We start from the raw sequence: 17,056 nt of genomic DNA on the forward strand, positions 1-17,056 counted from the left end.
TTCTTTTTATGTCTGTCCTGTAGGAGCTTATAGTCTAGGAAAGAGAGTATGACACAGAAAGGAAAGCAGTGAAAGATCATCAGCTTTGGAGTCAGAGAATCTAGGTTCAAACCCTGATTGTGTCTACCCTGCCAAGATCTCCAGTTTCCTAATCCATAATTTTGCTAAGTTTCACATTGCTACTAAGAAGAGAGATCTGTTAGCAGCTCTGTATCAATAAGGGAGGGAAGGCATTGGGAAGGGATTTGAGTTTCATGCTCATATGTTATTTCAAAGGGTAAAAGGGATCCAGGACTTCTATCTTTGGCCCACAGTCAAATCTCATCCATTCCTTTGAGTCATGAACTTATTTCAGTCAACAACCCAATGCTTAGCAACTAGATGGTCAGGTATACAGAGGAAGCCAGCAGAGTAAGAGAAGAGGGAGTTAGAAGTTTGTATTTTAGTCAAAGAGAATAGCCACTGTTAAAGCATGCTGTCAATTTGGTATCTCTCTTCCCTTCCCTTTTGACCCAGATTGTTTCTTTATGAACATCACAGGCATTTAGAACTAGACAAGACCTTCAGCTCACCTAGGCCAGTCCTCATTTGGCAGATAACACTCAGTCCCAGAAATGACTTGCCTAAGGTTACATGGTCAGCTGTCATCCTTCATCCTCAAAGAGAACCAAAACAACATCTTTATGTCAGAGTCAGTGTACAGGTGGTTGATCAGACCAATATGAACTCAGAAGGCTCTACCACAGATAAGGCACAAATAGCCCATTGGGGATGGAGCTGTCTCTAAATTTTTGCATTCCACATACACAGGTAGTAAGTACGTAGTCAAATTAGGATTAAAGCCCATACCCTTCGAATTCAGAACCGGTGTTGTCTTTGTTGCCTCGCTTCCTCTTTCAGAGCAATAGAATCAAAGGATTTCAGATTTGGAAGGGACCTCAGTAATTATACAACCCAACTGATACCTAAAAAAGAATTCCTTCTACAACACACATGACAGATGGTCACTCGGCTTTAGCTTGAAGACCGTAAGGAAGAAGAATCCCTTTACCTCCTAAGTCGGCTTTTGAATAGAGCTATTCCTAACTATTAGAGCTACCTAAAAAATAGAATGAGTTGCTTCAGAAGGGAGAAGTCCTCTGACAATGGAGATTTTCCAGCAGAATGTGGAATAACCACTTGTTGAGGACTCATGCTTTGGGTACCGATTGGACTGGATAACCTCTGAGGTCCCTTCCAAGTCCAGGACTTTCTGACCAATGCTGTACCACTACTCAGAATTAGTGACATGTTCATCTAATGGCATGAATTATAATACATGTGAAAAAGGTAGAAATTCAATGTGGTAACATTAGATTAGATAGCATGAATGAATTTTAAAATAACAGGTATAGTCTGAAGCCTCACAAAGGGACAAATCTTTTTGTTTTTTTTTAATAAAATGACATTCATTTCTAAAGCATCATTTCCCTTGACATGCTGCATAACACAGATATAGAAATGTGAATAATACAAAATTCATTATATAGAACATATTTTAATATATTACATTTGTTTCTACATAAACAGGCTATATAAATACTGTATTGCCATATCATGTTTTATAGTCAAAGTTCCCAGCATTTCACACTATGGTACAAAAAATACATTTTTCTTTTCTTTTTTTTTTTTTAAGAAAAGGGATAAGAAGGCAGAAAACCAGTAGAAATAGCTTTATGTGTTAAAAATCTAAATGTACAATGGATATTATTAGATCTCTGGCTACAAAGATGTGGTTTGGAAGCATGGCTAACAATTTTTCAAACAATGAACAAACCCGAGTCCATTTCCTGGAGCAGGAGTGGCCAAATAACTAAAATATTGGGGGGAAATGCAAAGACAAATTTCTTTCTTCATGGTGTTGCCTTGAGTCAAATGATGCTTAGCCCCTATCAGAACACATTCCACAAAGCCACATGTGCTTTTCATTCAGGGAAGACCAACAAAAGCCCAAAGGACTCTGGGTCTGACGCCTTATAAATGGCTGGGAGTTTTAGCCTGAAAGTTTCCCTTTCTTTGTGGTGTTCTGAATAAAGAATTAGCCTGGGAGACCAGGAACCAGAGTCATATCTTTTCCTTCCTGGAGTTAGTTTGGCCTGGAAATACATAAAGGTCCGGAAGGAGCTCTCATTTAGCATAGTCGGAAACAGCATCAGGGACTCTCATTTAGCACAGTTAGGAAAGAGCGCACCACCCACTAATCACAATACCCTCATCTGAGATCTTAAAATTTCCCAGTACATCTCCCTCCCAGCTCCTTGTCAATCAGCTTCACTTAGGGGCTCCCATATTTATTTAAAGCAACTTAATATCACCAGCTACTTCTTTACCAATCCAAATACAGCATACTTTCTCTAAGGCTCAGCTCAAGACCGATCTCTTCTAAAAACCTCCCTAGACTAACCACAGTAAGCCATAAAATTTCCCTTCCCTTTCAAAGTTCTATGGCACTTGTAATGCCTTGAATGCCCTGGCCATGTCACATATGCATCTTGATTTCCCAACTAATTTTCAAGTTCCTTGAAGGCAGGGACCATTTCTTCTACTTCATGTGTACTGACCAAAGCTGGCCACAAAGTAGAGGCTTCACAAATGCTTTTGGAATGAGTGAATGGACAAAGGAATGAAGAGAGAAGATAAAGCCAAGGCAGATTTGTGCCTTTAAAACATTCATTGTTGAGTCACCACCTTCTTCCCAGCAAAATTCTTTGTCATTCACTACTGTTCATCTGGCTTCCTGGTAACTGAGGTCCTCTTTGTGGTTGTTTTTTTTGTTTTTTGTTTTTTGGTTTTTTTTTGGTACAAGAATCAAATATGTGCTATCTCCTTGATAGGAAAACAATAGCATTCCAATATTTGAGCAGTGCCTCTCCAGGACAATCCATGTGGTTTCCAGTTGTGGGGGGATGGAGGCAACTCCTTGATTTTAAACAGGAGGTGAGTTCAGCGGCATCCAAGAGTCAGGTTGAAGTGTTTGTACATTGCAGGACTGGGGTTCACTTTCCCCAGGATTTAAGAGTTCTGTCTCTTCACTCAAGTAAACAGGGGTGTCTGTATCATCAGAATGATACCCTGACTGGTAGCCACTGGTCTGGTTGGAAGCTTCAGACGTCACAGACTCTTTGCTTTTACTGGGCATTAGTGCACTGTGGAAGAAATGACGACAAAATGAGTAGATCAAATGAAGGTTGTTCCCTAGCTCATAGCCCCAACCCCATGGGCCCTGTAATCTCCCTAGGGAGCAATGGTACCTAGTCCTATCTCTCTCTGTTGCTAATCAACATATCGGGTTGCTTGGAATAATGGCTATTTTCAGGTACCAGCATGAATTTGGTTGTCAGTGATAAGCCCTCTTATTCAGGCTCAAGTCTTTCAAGAGCCAGATTAGATGAAAGACATTTATCCATAGAGACGCAAAGGTTTCTGCCAATGGAACATGTTTATGGCCTTAAAGATTGACCAGCTGTTTATAAGATAATCATCCAAGCTTAGGGGGCTCTTTCCTGATCTTAAAAGAAATCGAGAAGCTCTGAGAGTTTATTTGTGTTTCCCCTACACTCACAGAGATGAGAGTAGAAAACACAGCAATGATGTTAATTAATTCCTTTTGCAACTTTAGGCATTAATAACCTTCAATATGCCAATTGAGGCTATGTCAGAACTGCTGTTGACTCATCAAAACCACATTCTTTGGAGGAACCAAAGAGAAGAATCATTCAGAAGCAATTAGAAAATGTCTTCAAAGAGTTGGACTCATGAAACATGGTGAATATAATGAAACTTAGAAGCATAAACCATACTGAATTAAAATAGGATGAATTGTACTTTCATCTGTCATTTACAGTTTGTTCCTATTTTTTGGACAGTCAAAGTTACATACAGGAAACATTACATAAGGACCATATAGCCTCTAAATATATGAACCTAGGCGTGTATAATCCAAATTGTTCAAGACAAAATTGTTCCAGAAATCTATTATCTGCAGTCTTCTCAGGAGCTCGGCATCATCTCCCCTAGTGAAACTACATCAGTGCCAGAAGCACCCATACCTAAGAGGCTTTTAAATTCATCGCCACTACCTGAAGACATCATGATGATACTTTTTATGGTCCACTTTGTGTCTTTTTCAACCAATAATGTTCTACTTGATACCACAATTGGGTTACTGAAAACTGCATGCAAAGCCAAATTTTTCTTCTACCTTGAATCACATTTAAAGTACTTTAGGTAGCTTACTATTTACCATTTAAACTGTGGTGAATTATTTTGCAAAGAAAATAGCACCAAGTTCCTAGTCAAAATGTTTCTTTCTATCTGGTAGAGCCTTACCTAAATGGTGTAGCTAGTTTGGATCTGTCCTCCAGTGTCTTCAATTCTTCTGAAGCAAGAACCATCCCACTGTCAGTCTGGTTGTCCTTTTAGGAGACAACAAAATGGCAGCTATTGATTGAGGGCAATTGTCAACCAATGTTTGATGATGGCAAAACTTTTATCTGACACCCCAGAGATGGATATTAACGTTCTGCACCTTTCCTCAGACAATTCCACCTTCCAGGAGCCTGGAAGTCAGAGCCTGGTGTGTTTGCTAGAGTCTTTTCACAAGTGGAGATGGCATTGCTCTGAGTGGAAGTCTCTCTACACCCATGCTCCCTACACTTTTGACACTGTTTTAAAAGCAAGATCAGAGAGTCAGCCAGGAGCCAGGAGAGCTATCTTGCTGTGCATCAGTCTTGGATATGTGCATGTTCGTGTGTGTGTGTGTGTGTGTGTGTGTGTGTGTGTGTGTGTGTGTGTGTGTGAATAATGGTGGGTTGAGAGGAAAGGGGGATCATCTCCTTGTACTGAGTATAAGTTTTAATACAAGGAAGTCACTCATCCCAGGTAAGGAAGAGAGAATTTCCTCTGTTTGAGCAATGCATGTTCCCCCCATTTATTGGGAAGAAGTAGCTCAGTAAGTATTACTTGCTCTGTCCTAGAATTCTGGATAACTAACACTGGCTAGCTTGTCTTATATCCCTGACAAGGGGGCTTAATAAGTGAAGAAACAGTTATAAGGTTATCCCCCGTTATCAGACTACACTATGCCTTATGGAGTCCAAGGACAGCAGTACAGTGGGGTCCCAGGATATGAATACCTAAACCAATATTTATCTATCTGAAATTGCATCTCATGTATTATTCATTGAAGCTGTTTTTAAAAGCTATACTTACATCTGGGATTACTTTTATTTGTGGTTCCAATGGGATGTCTTCAAATGTTTTTACACTCACGGATCGGCTTTTCCTCTTGCTACTTTGCAGATACTGACTGTAGAAGAGCAAATATTTGTATTTTAGGGGTGGTTTCCTTGACTGTCAATGCCATAGGTAATATTTAAGTCCATTATCTTTTAACCACAAGGCTAATAATGACCTTCAAAACATCCTTTGTAACAAAAGAAGGAATACCCCCCCCCAATGCAAACAGAGAAACATCTCCCAGCAAATGCTAGAGGTTTAATTTCCTGCAACATACATTTAAAAGTATAATAAGAACCAAGTGGTCTGGATGAGTCTCTGTTTCTTTGGGTTGTATTTCTGAGGTCAAAAGCCGGACTAAAGAAAACAGCAGCAAGCTAAGTAATCAGGCTCCTTTGGTTCTCCTTCCTGCCTTTATGGAACTCCTTTCTTGAACTGTTGTTCCTGTTTTAAAGCATCTCCTAGTATCTCTTTTTCCAAATAATGTCCAACAGTTCAGTGATACACTGGGGCAGAGGAAACACCTGTAAGTCATAGTGAAGCACTAGGAAATGCAGCAAAGAAACTGAAGGCTCCTTGTCTCCATTTACAGTGTACTCATTAATGAATGGGCACTGTCCTGACTCTTGCCATCCTAAGACTACTCTCTCACTGGCCAGCCTCCTGCCTAGTTAGGGCATCTTCCTAAAAGAGGAAAGTTGCCAGTGAAGTAAGTTATAAATCAGACTGCCCGGGAGTCATCTCTCTTCCCCTCCCAGCCCCCAGATCTAGATAAAGCTGGGAGAGAAGAATCAAGAACTAATTTATCAACTCTTCCTTATGTCCCAATGAACTCTGCTGAGTTACAGCTGGTTTTGGTTTTATATTATTTCCACCCAGAAGGTTTCAAAGCTGCTAGTGGAGTTTGTTTTTTTAAAAAAGAAGAAAGGAAAAGGTACATAGCCAGGGACTGGGATATAGAAGGAGATCTTCTTGAAGGATTTGATTTCCTTTTGTCTTTTAACAGGAAGGCTGGATTGGAAAGAACATAAGACAGCCTTCAGGCAGAAAATAAGAGCCAGGTCTGCTTGGAAACTGCCATATCACATTTTCCCATGATTCTGTACGTAACTGTTAGCAGCCCCATTTTAGATTCAACCAACCAACAGCACATTTGGTCCTTCCCCTCAAATGTGACTTCCTTTCCAGTGCAAGACCATATGCAAAACCACAGACTAAGCTGAGAAATAGTAAGCTGGATTCTCATTCCTTTTGGTCATAGAAATTAAAGAGGGAAAATGTCCCCATGGCCATGAAAAAATCTAAAGGTCTTTCAGTGAGCTGAGAAACTCTCTTAAGACTCAAAGTTTCAGAGAAGACATCTCTCTACAGTGGTAAAAGTTCCTCATCATGAGGTCCTAAATCAATGAAATTACAGGACCAGTCCATAAATCAATAGAGAAACAAACAAATGTCTATTTGTGTGTGTGTGTGCATGTGTCTATATGTATGTGCAAATGCATATATACACATACATGGAATTTATAGCTATATAAATATGTATGTATGCATACATGTATATAGATATGCTAGAAAAGGAAATGACAAATCATTCCAATATCTTTGCCAAGAAAACCTCAAATGAGGTCGCAAAGAGACAGACACAAGTAAAATGACTAAACAACAAAAATATGTCCAAGGGTAAATAACACAGAACATAAAAATATAGATGCTATAAATCAGACTGGGAAAGACTTGAGAGGCTATGAGAAGTCCTGTCCAGTTCAAGATTCTTCTCCCCAGTATTCTGTTGGGGGTCTTGTCTAGAGAAGTTTTTACAATCTAGGCACCCATTGATATACATTAAACTTTTCCTTATGATCCTTTCCCTAACTTAGTATTCACCAAAATATGAGTTGGTAATAAAAATACAGTTTTCTTTCTGATCCCATCTCTCTTCCCAGCGACCGGCCAACAGTGACATTCCAGCTGTTGCAGCTGCAGGGGCCGGGATGCTGGAAGGGGACAAAGACCCAAGGCTGAAACAGGAATTAGAAACTTGCAGGAACCTATAAAGTCGTCTTAAAGAAGTACTCCTGCTTTATTATTAGCCCCATGGTCAAGGTTAAATGTGGGAACTTGGAAACAGAATGCAGCAGCTGAAAGGTCTTCCTTTCATTTTCCCCACGCCCCCCAGGATTGTCCTGAGGCCCCAGTGGGATATTCACCGTATACTGTACCTAATTCCTGCTGTGTTGTCATAATGGAATTTAGGATCACACACTTCCTCTTCTTCCATACAGGAAACAGGTGAGGTTGGCAAAGAGAGTCCAGAATCCTCTTCCATGCTCAACGATTCTGATATAGGAAGGACAATGTAGTCTTTACCATCCTGTAACAATATAGACAAAGAGGAATGTTATTGTTATGCATTCTGTGCATCAAAATCCTTTTTTACAAATTAAAAACAAACAAACAAACTCAATAAAGCCATAGAGTCTCTGTTGGCTAAGAGGATATTGCTCTGACAGCAGAATGTAAAACTTAGAAAGATACAATGAAGTGGTCTGTCAAAATCAGGATTATCTACAATATGGATAATTATACACCCATACAGAGAAATCAGGTAGGGACAAGAATACCAGAAAAAGAAATGAAGGTCATAATGGAGCACAAGTAGAATATTATTCTGCAAAGCAATGCTTTGTTATTGTTGGTCAGTCATTTCAATCATGTTTGACTCTTTATGACCCCATTCAGGTTTTCTTTTTTTCTCATTTCTTTTATTTATTTTTACCAATTGCATGTAATAACAGATTTCCACACTAAATTTCCTATTTATATGATTGAACTTCTTTCCCTCCTTTCCTTCCCTTCCCCCTCTGAGTGCTTGGAGGTGATTCAATCTGGGTTATATATGTATTATCATGCAAAACATATTTCCATATCATTCATTTTTGCAAGTGAGTAATCTTATAAAACCAAAACCCATCTGGAGTTTTCTTGGCAAAGTTACCTGAGTAGTGTGCCATTTGCTTCTTCAGCTCATTTTACAGATGAGGAAACTGAGGCAAACAGGGTGAAGTGATTAGCCTAAGGTCATATAGCTAGTATGTTTCTAGGGCTGGATTTGAATGCAAATCTTCTAGGATTAGTACTCTACCAACATACTACCTAGCTACCATTTAAGAAAACTGTTCCTGGGACATGAAGGAATAATATACAAGAAATGAGAAGTAATTCCTTCATAGATCACCCTGTGCCCTGCACATAGCAGGCACTTCCTAATAGGGGTATGAATTTGATGACTCTCAACATTGATTACATCCTTTGGAGAGTACTGAATTCAGGTTTAACCTCTATGCTTTGAGAAGACTACAGAGCAATGAAAAAGAATTCAGAAAAAGGCAGGAAGAATGATCAAAGGGACAGACAGAAAGGTCATTTGAGAAGAAAAAAATAATGGCAGTTCTTTGGTCAAGAAATACAAAGAGTAACTTGGCAATAAATTCTTGCTAAAAAAAGGTGCTGGTCTTGAGTCATCTACCTTTAGTGTTTCACAAGACAGAACAAGGCTCCATCTTAGTACGGCACATTGTCTGGGGGACAGAACAGACTTTTTGATGATAATTCTTGGAAGGCCCCCTCAAGTCTTAAGGAACTTCTGGGGAAGACCAAAAAAAATCCTCAGATAGATTCATAGAGATTGTAGAATCATGAGGCTGTGAGATCTCCAGGCTTAGAAGGAGTGTGAGAATCATGGATTTTTCCATTGCTTAAGCAAGCTCTGGCCAGAGGAGAGATAAAGAAAGAGTAGAAGAACCTTTCTGCTTTCTTTCACACCTTAAGGGTCTATGGGTAGGGATGGCTCTCTGTAGGGGACGAAAGGGATGGAGGGAAACCAAGTCCATGCAAAAACCAAAGTATCAATTAAAAAAAACTTTTTAAAAATAAGTGTTTATGTTTCTGTCCAATTTGATACCCTGGATTCAGGCTTAATTGGGGATGCTCTTTTAAGGTCAGTTTGGAAAGACTCTTGGAATGGTTCAGCTTTTGCTGCTACTTGGGCTTCATTTGGAAAGAGGATGAGCACTGTCAGTCACTGAAGTTCACATTTCTAGAGTATTTTACATGCTTTTCTCACAACTGCGCAGAGTCACGTAGTGCTACCCCTGCTAGTCCCATTTTGCTGGGGAGGAAACAGAGATCCAGAGGTTGTGACTTTACGGGTTTTAGGGCTGGGTTTACACTATTTAGTCCAGCCCTTTTTTTGAAGATGACAAAAACCAAAGCTTTGGCTAGTGAAGAGACTTGCACTAAGGTCACAGAGGCATGAAATACAGACCCCAAATTCAGTCTAGTCCAATGACGTAGTACCATGGACAGTGAACCTAGGATCTAGAGACAGGACAGCCCAAGTTCAAATCCTGCCTAAGGCTCTTACTTACTAGCTGTGTAACCCTAAATAATCATTTATTTCTCCAGTTCCTCATAGATAAATTGGGGATAATAATAGAACCCACCTTTCAGTGTTATAAGAACCAAATAAAATAGCACATGGGAAGTGCCCTAAAGTTTTAAAGTTACATAAATGTTAGCTATTATGATTATTATAGAAATGTTAGCTAGGTGGCTCAGTGGCTAGAGCACAGGGCAAAGGGGTCAGGAAAACCCAAATTCAAATTTGGTCTCTGACATTAACTGGGTGACCTTGGGAAAGCCACTGAACCTCTCATAGCCTCAGTTCCTTCATCTATACAATGGGGATAATAATAGCACCTATCTTCCAGGTTTGTGTGAATCAAGTGAGATAATAATCACAAAGTGAGATATATGATTCTATATAAAAATTATATATGAAATATATTTATCTATGAGGTAACTATATATCAGATATGTTTATGTAATTACATAGATGTATCTTAAAATATGCATTATTTTTCTTAACCTTTCTTATCTTTAATTACAAAATTATAAAGATCATTATAAAGATAAAGATAAAAATTATAAAGATAATTATAAAGACAATGATTTTATAAATTAATCAGCCAAGTACATATAAGTGCTACATAAATGTTAGTACTAGTAGTAGTAATATTTTTCAAACACATTATTACTGAGCTGTCTCCAGATAAGTGTTCTTTCTACTATTCTTACTCCAATTATCTAGAGTTAATTCTGTATCAGTTCATGACTCCATATCCTTGTGACTTAGATGAACATCAAAAGGGATTAACTTACCTCCTATACCCTGAGAGAATGTGTCTCATTCTCAATTTTGGTTTAGGCTATGACCACAAACACACACACTGATTTAGAATCACTTCCATCCCGTATGGGCTTTACATACCTGTTGAGCACTGGCCTGCAGCAAATTCCCCAAATGCTCCACGAGTTCTGAAAATGTAGGTCTCTGCTTGGGCTCTCCATGCCAACAGTCTAGCATGGTTTGGTACCTAGAAGAAAATACTAATGAGGACCATGTTCTCAGATCTTCTTTGTCTGGAGGGAGTGTGATAATGTTTTTATTGAATGCTTAGTTTATGACAGAAATTGTGTTGGGCACCAAAGAGAACCCAAAAAGGCAGGAGACAGAATCTTCATTGACATTCTAAGAGGACTGATGAGCTGTAGCCAGAGAATGAATCACAAAAAGTAGCATATAATAGCTTAGACAAAATATGCTATTGAAATCCAAGGAAGGAGAGAGCTCTTTGAGCAAAGATGATCAGGAAAGGCTCTGTAGAGGAAGCAGGACCTGAGCTGGTCTTTAAAGGATTAACACAGGACAACAGAATTATCAAATTTGGGAGTGGGAAGGGATCTCAGAGGCCATCTAATTCAACTTCATAAAGAATCCCCACTACAATATACCCAACAAGGGGTCATTCAGCCTCTGGTAGAAGACCTCCAATGAGGAGGAGCCTGTCCCACCCCACTCCTCCCCATGGAGCCCATTCCACTTATGAAGAGGAAGGGAAATGGGCATTATATTTGTGGAGAACCCTGGAATGCCTGTCTTTGAGGAAGTCTTACATTTCAGGGGTAGTATATTCGGGAGCTCTCATTCGAGTTCCTTCTTTCAATCTTCTGCAAAATTCCTCATCAATTTTTACTCCAGGATATGGGGAGGCACCTAGAATGGAAAAGCAAATTTCTGTATCTCTTTACCTCTCACCCTCCCTACTACATGTAAAGGCTGTGTCATAATGGATTTATATACAAGTCCCAGGGCAACTAGGTGGCAAAATGGATAGAATGCCAGCCCTGGAGTCAGGAAGACTCATCTTTCTGAATTCAAATATGGCCCCAGTCACTGGACAATTCACTTATCCCTTTTGAACTCAGTTTCCTCATCTGTAAAATGATATGGAGAGGGAAATGGCAAATTACTCTAGTACCTTTGCCAAGAAAATCCCAAATGGTATCATGAAAGAGGTGGACACAACTGAAAATGACTGAACTGAACCTAATGCTAAAATGATTTTTTTTAAAGGTCTGTATCTATCTGAACTGCCATTTCCTGTTCTATAAAAAAAGCAATGATATTTGCACAAACTTTCTCACAGGCTTATTGTGAGGTTAGTGCTTTGTCACTATTTTAAGCATTTTTAAATACTTTTTAAGCATTTAAATTGTGTGCATACTTAAGCATGTAAAATCCTACAGAAGTATATGTCATTTTTTTTATTGTAGAAGATCACAGGAAGGAAGGAAACAGGCATTATTAATTATTTACTATATGCCAGGAATGGTGCAAAGCACTTCACTAATATTATATAATTTTATCTTCCCAAAAATTCTCAGAGGAAGGTGCTACTATTATCTCCATTTTGTAGTCGAGGAAACTGAAGCCAAACGATGTTAAATGACTTAGATTTAGGGTTGGAAGCAACCTTGGAAGCCATCTAGTCCAACATCTCATTTTACAGATGAGCAAAATGAGGTTCAGAGACCTGAGATTATATGACTTAGGTCATTCAGGTGGTATGTGGCAGAGATTCAAACCCAGATCCATTGGTTCCAAAGCCAAATTTCTTTCTAGTGCACTAAGAGATAATTCTTATAAAATACTGTGTGACTGTAAGTTATTCTTCTTCTTTCTATTATCTTACCCTTTCTATTATTATTGTTATTATTATCTCTAGTTATTAGCATGTAATAATGAAATAGAGCCTTGCCTAACGAAGTGTAAAAATGGAGACACAAGCAAGGAAAAGGCTTACTGGTCCCACTAGCTTCTATCTCTTGGCTTTCATATCTGGAGGCCAGATGGGTTGAAAAGAAGTGACTTACCTAAGGAAAATATTTCCCAGAGCAAAATTCCAAAGGACCACACGTCACTCTGAATTGTGTATACTCTATCAAAAATGGTTTCAGGGGCCATCCATTTCAAAGGGAGTCGAGCCTATAGACCATAAGAAGAGGAAGAATTAGAGAACCACTTAAAAGAAGCAGAAAGATCTCTGTTGTTTCTGAAACATTCCTGGCTGCAGCAGTAGAATGCATCTTTCAAACTTACATCTCCTTTCCTGACATAATCTGGGTCTTTGTAAATGTCCCGGGCCAAGCCAAAGTCACAGATTTTGACCACATTTTTCTCTGCCAAGAGGATGTTCCGAGCTGCTAAGTCCCGGTGGATACACTGCAATGAGAAGAAAGCATGTGTGTGTGTGTTTTAGGTCTTGTCTCTGCACAGCTGATCTCTTTTCCATCTGCTGGGACCTCACATGCTGAGGTCAAATCATATAAAAATCTGGGACTTTTTGGAAGGGGGGAGGTGATTCCATACACCTCACATCTCACATCAGAAAAGAGACTGGTTACCAAGGGCAGTGTCAACAGTTTTTATCGAGAGAGAGAGAGAGAGAGAGAGAGAGAGAGAGAGAGAGAGAGAGAGAGAGAGCGCATTTATAAGCTGAGTCTAACCACACATCTGCTTATTAAATAATCACTCCGAGCCTTTGGAGTTAGGTAATCAAATTACATGATGACGATGGTGCAGAGCAGGTTAAGATGTAAATAGATTTACTTTGGCCACGATGAAGAATGTGTTTCTGGTCACATCCACACATCCCCTTCCCTCTGCTAGCTGCTTTTCTGGGCACAAAGAACCATATATAGCTAACAGTTTTCTTTCCAGGTAGACCAGGATGGGATTTATTTCTGAATGAGTACACAAGCATCAGATATCAGCCTTATTAGCTCATCTAGTCTGTTTTTCATCCCATGCCCCACTGATGCTTTGGTGGACCACTGAAGGTATTTCCCAGAGTAGCTCCTTTCATCCTGAAGTGGTACACTCTCAGAAAGCTTTAATAAGCTAAATGGAACCTGTTAGAAGTTAAATTCTTAATACACTAAAAACAATCACGTTGACTAAGCCTTGCATTTTTCTTCTTTTTTATTTTGGTGAAGAGGGGAGGGCAGCCCACTATTTTGAACTTCTCTCTGAGGAGTGTTTACAATCATCTAAATTTTTGCTTTGAGTGGCTTTAGCTTTTTAATTTTATTTCCCTGCTGGTAGAAAGGAGGATGGAACTTCAAGAATTCAAAATAAGTCACTATTTGTATTGAACTTTAAAGTTTCCAAAGTATTTTCCATATAATTATCTTGTTTGATCCCTACAACAATATCATGACATTTGTTGTTGTTTAGTCATTTAAGTCCTATCTGACTCTTTGTGACCCCATTTAGGGTTTTCTTAGTAAAGATATTGGAGTGGTTTGCCATTTTTTCTCCAATTCATTTTACCAATGTGGAAACTGAAGCCAACAGAGTTAAGTAACTTGTTCAGGGTCACTAGTCCAGAAGTAGTGTCTGAGGAAGGATTTGAACTCAGGTCTTCCTTACTTCATGCCCAGAGCTCTATTCACTGTGCCACCTAGCTGTCCCCACACTGAGATATAGGTGCAACTATTACACCCATCTTACTGAAGAGGAAATTGAAACTAAGGAAGATTAATTGATTTGACTAAATTCCAAAAGTTAATATAGTATCTCTGTGACCCCCAGTTCAATACTTTTCTATGCAAAGCTATCTCTGTGAATAGTTCTTGTTCAATTTAACAGAAGGAAAATGTAGGAACAGAGAAGATTCTCTTTTTGAAAGAAAAACTGAGGACTGTGGGAGGCAACTGGTATATTAGAAAGAGCTCTAGACTTAATATCAGAAAGATTTGGATTCAAATCTTACTTGGGACAATTAATAGCTGTGTTACCCTAGGCAAATGACTTAAGGCTCTTTCACGTTCAAGTCTGCAATATGTAAACAAAACAAAACAAATCAAAAACCTAACCTACAAACAATGATCATGAGAATCATACCAGATAATATAAGCAAGAAACTTTGTAGACCTTAAAGTGTGATATAAAATTATATTATTATGTATTAGAATATATTTACATGTTATATTTATAGATAATATGATATTATGTATTATAGAATATATGTGATGTTATTACATATTATATATGTTATCATTATACCTCAAGGAAGTTTCATAAATAACAAAGGATCACAAGAAAGATGTGTACATAGATAATAAGGTCAGAGAGACTGTCACCCTAACAATCCCACCACTCTGAATTACTACAGAATATTTTTGCTGCTTGAAGAGCTTTCAATTGTGCTTCCTAAAATGATGGAACAAAACAAAGGATCTGAGGAATTGATAGTGTCTGCCAGTCAGTTCAAGAGCTGCCTTGTTTATCCTGATACTTGGCAGTATATAGATGCCAAGGGAGTCAGGGGTCACTGTTTTCCCTTTTAGTAGCCAAAAGAAGCCTAGATAATTTGACCTCTCCAGTCTTAAAAAAAAACAACAAAAAAAAAACACCTTTCAATTCCTCCACTAGGGCAAAGGGACCCGGGGAACAGCTTATTCCTTTTCAGAGGGACCCCACAAGACACCCAGTTTCCTGTCTTGTCTCCAGGACATGGAGAAAACATGGGTTGCCTAGCAGGAAGTGTCTGAAGCAATGGGATCAGAAGGCTCTGTAGTATTTTAAACTTTAGAAAAATAAATTGGGTTAGGGATTTCATCCTTCATCCATGAGACTGTGGGTGGAAAAGGTAAAAAAAAAAATCTTAAGTCTATTTATTCCCTTGGGAGACAACTGTAGTCAGAGACCTTGATGACCTTCAATTTTCCCCTGATATTCAATTGATTTTTTCCTTTGTTTAATTTTAAAGCATTCCTTGTGGTCGTTTCCAAGAGAGATGATTTCAATCAATGGCTTGCACTGTTTTGGATATTTGTAAACTAGCACGTTCCCACTTCAGTCATTGTTTAGCCTGGATTTCTAATTTTAGCTCTTTTAATCTCTCATCTTAAAATCTGTCCTTCCTAGTTTTTAATTATACTACAAATAAATGCTTTTTGAAGGTAGTATTGACTATAGAGAAATTAAAAATAGCCCCCCAAAGTCCTTGATGTCTAGTGAAACCACATTCCAAGTCAAGCCCCTTTCCTTATTCATTTTTTCTTTCAGAGTTGTTAAGACTCAAGAATAAATTATAGGCTATAAATAGAATACTTGGCACCTCTTCATTTTTTATTTAGTAGTATGAGTAAATATGTAGAAATAGTGGATAGAGAACTGGCCTTGGAATCAGGAAAGTGTGCATTGAAATCCAATATTGTGTGACCCTGGGCAAAAAACTGAATTTCTTCCCCCACCCCCCAGAAAACTCTCTAAGACAGGGGCCCTTTTTTGAGTTTGGGGTTCCTTTGACTCTCGGGGGAAGCCCAAATGCTACTTCAAAGAAAAATGTTTTTAAATGATTGAATGAAAGGCTAAAATTCAGTTAGAAGATAGTAAAAATTAATATGAGATCTTTTCCCCAACCAAGTTGATGAACCATCCCCTCTTTCCCCTCTCCTCCAAATCTATCTACAGAATCCTTTGGGTCCTTTGGACTCCAAGTTAAGTGAACCTGACCTAAGATGATAAGTCATGGCTATTCAACTTATATGCAGTGGTAGAGGGGATTTCCTCACTAGAAGTTCCCTAATCATAGGTCTGAGCAAAAACAGCTACTATTACTACTACCACTAATTTACCACCACCAACCCATCACTACTATCATCACTACTACTACCACCACCATGACCATCATGATCACCACCATCATAACTATCATCATCTCTATCTACCACCACTACCACTGCTACTGCTGCGACCCCGCCCTTACAACCACTACTACTGCTACTGTGGTTATGATGCACTTGGCCTAATTAGTCCTGGTACCCCATGATGTGGCTTACTTTTCGTGATGCCAAAAACTCCATGCCTTTGGCCACCTGGAAACTGTAACAGATGAGGTGTTCCAAGCTTAGCGGGTTCTTGCACAGATCTTCAGCAGCTGTTTGGAAGGACAGATGACGATGGTCAATGAACAGTACTATTCCTCCCCAGATTAGTAGTGCAATAATAATAACTTCAGCCCTGAAAATTACACTCAAAGAATTAAAAGCAGCAGTAATTCTTAGAATGAATTACACTATCCTTTTTGTGTCCTCAGGGTAGAGTATGGAATTAATAATATGTTCTCATATTTTGGAAACTGGAAAAGAGGTGAGCGGGAAGATTGGAATAAGAAATAGGGAGTTTGGGAATAACTTTTTTTCTGGTAGATTATTGCTTTGGATACTTTCCTGTTATTTCTGTGTCTAGAATGATAAACAATAGCATCTTATTGAGAAGTTAAAAATAAAGCAATACAGTCTTGGCTTATGAAATTTGTTCTCTCTAGGGCTAAGTGGAAAACTAAAGGAATAAGAGAGAATCTCCTAA

The 17,056-nt window shown here is 38.8% G+C and overlaps 1 protein-coding gene across 2 annotated transcripts in view; it reads right to left on the reverse strand.

Annotated features, from left to right (window-relative positions):
- Positions 1-1,407: 1,407 nt before the first annotated feature.
- KDR (kinase insert domain receptor) overlaps positions 1,408-17,056 on the reverse strand; it is a 49,601-nt gene continuing 33,952 nt past the window's right edge. For both annotated transcript variants that reach the window (XM_007496447.3, XM_007496448.3), the window contains exons 22-30: positions 16,528-16,625; positions 12,779-12,901; positions 12,553-12,664; positions 11,293-11,392; positions 10,607-10,712; positions 7,497-7,648; positions 5,251-5,347; positions 4,369-4,454; positions 1,408-3,185 (exon numbers count right to left, since the gene is read on the reverse strand). In XM_007496447.3, coding sequence (XP_007496509.2) covers positions 2,966-3,185; positions 4,369-4,454; positions 5,251-5,347; positions 7,497-7,648; positions 10,607-10,712; positions 11,293-11,392; positions 12,553-12,664; positions 12,779-12,901; positions 16,528-16,625 — 1,094 coding nt within the window. In that variant the 3' untranslated portion in view covers positions 1,408-2,965. The remainder of the gene's footprint in view (positions 3,186-4,368; positions 4,455-5,250; positions 5,348-7,496; positions 7,649-10,606; positions 10,713-11,292; positions 11,393-12,552; positions 12,665-12,778; positions 12,902-16,527; positions 16,626-17,056) is intronic.

This window comes from Monodelphis domestica, chromosome 6 (assembly GCF_027887165.1).
Source record: "Monodelphis domestica isolate mMonDom1 chromosome 6, mMonDom1.pri, whole genome shotgun sequence".
NCBI classification, from domain to species: Eukaryota; Metazoa; Chordata; class Mammalia; order Didelphimorphia; family Didelphidae; genus Monodelphis; species Monodelphis domestica.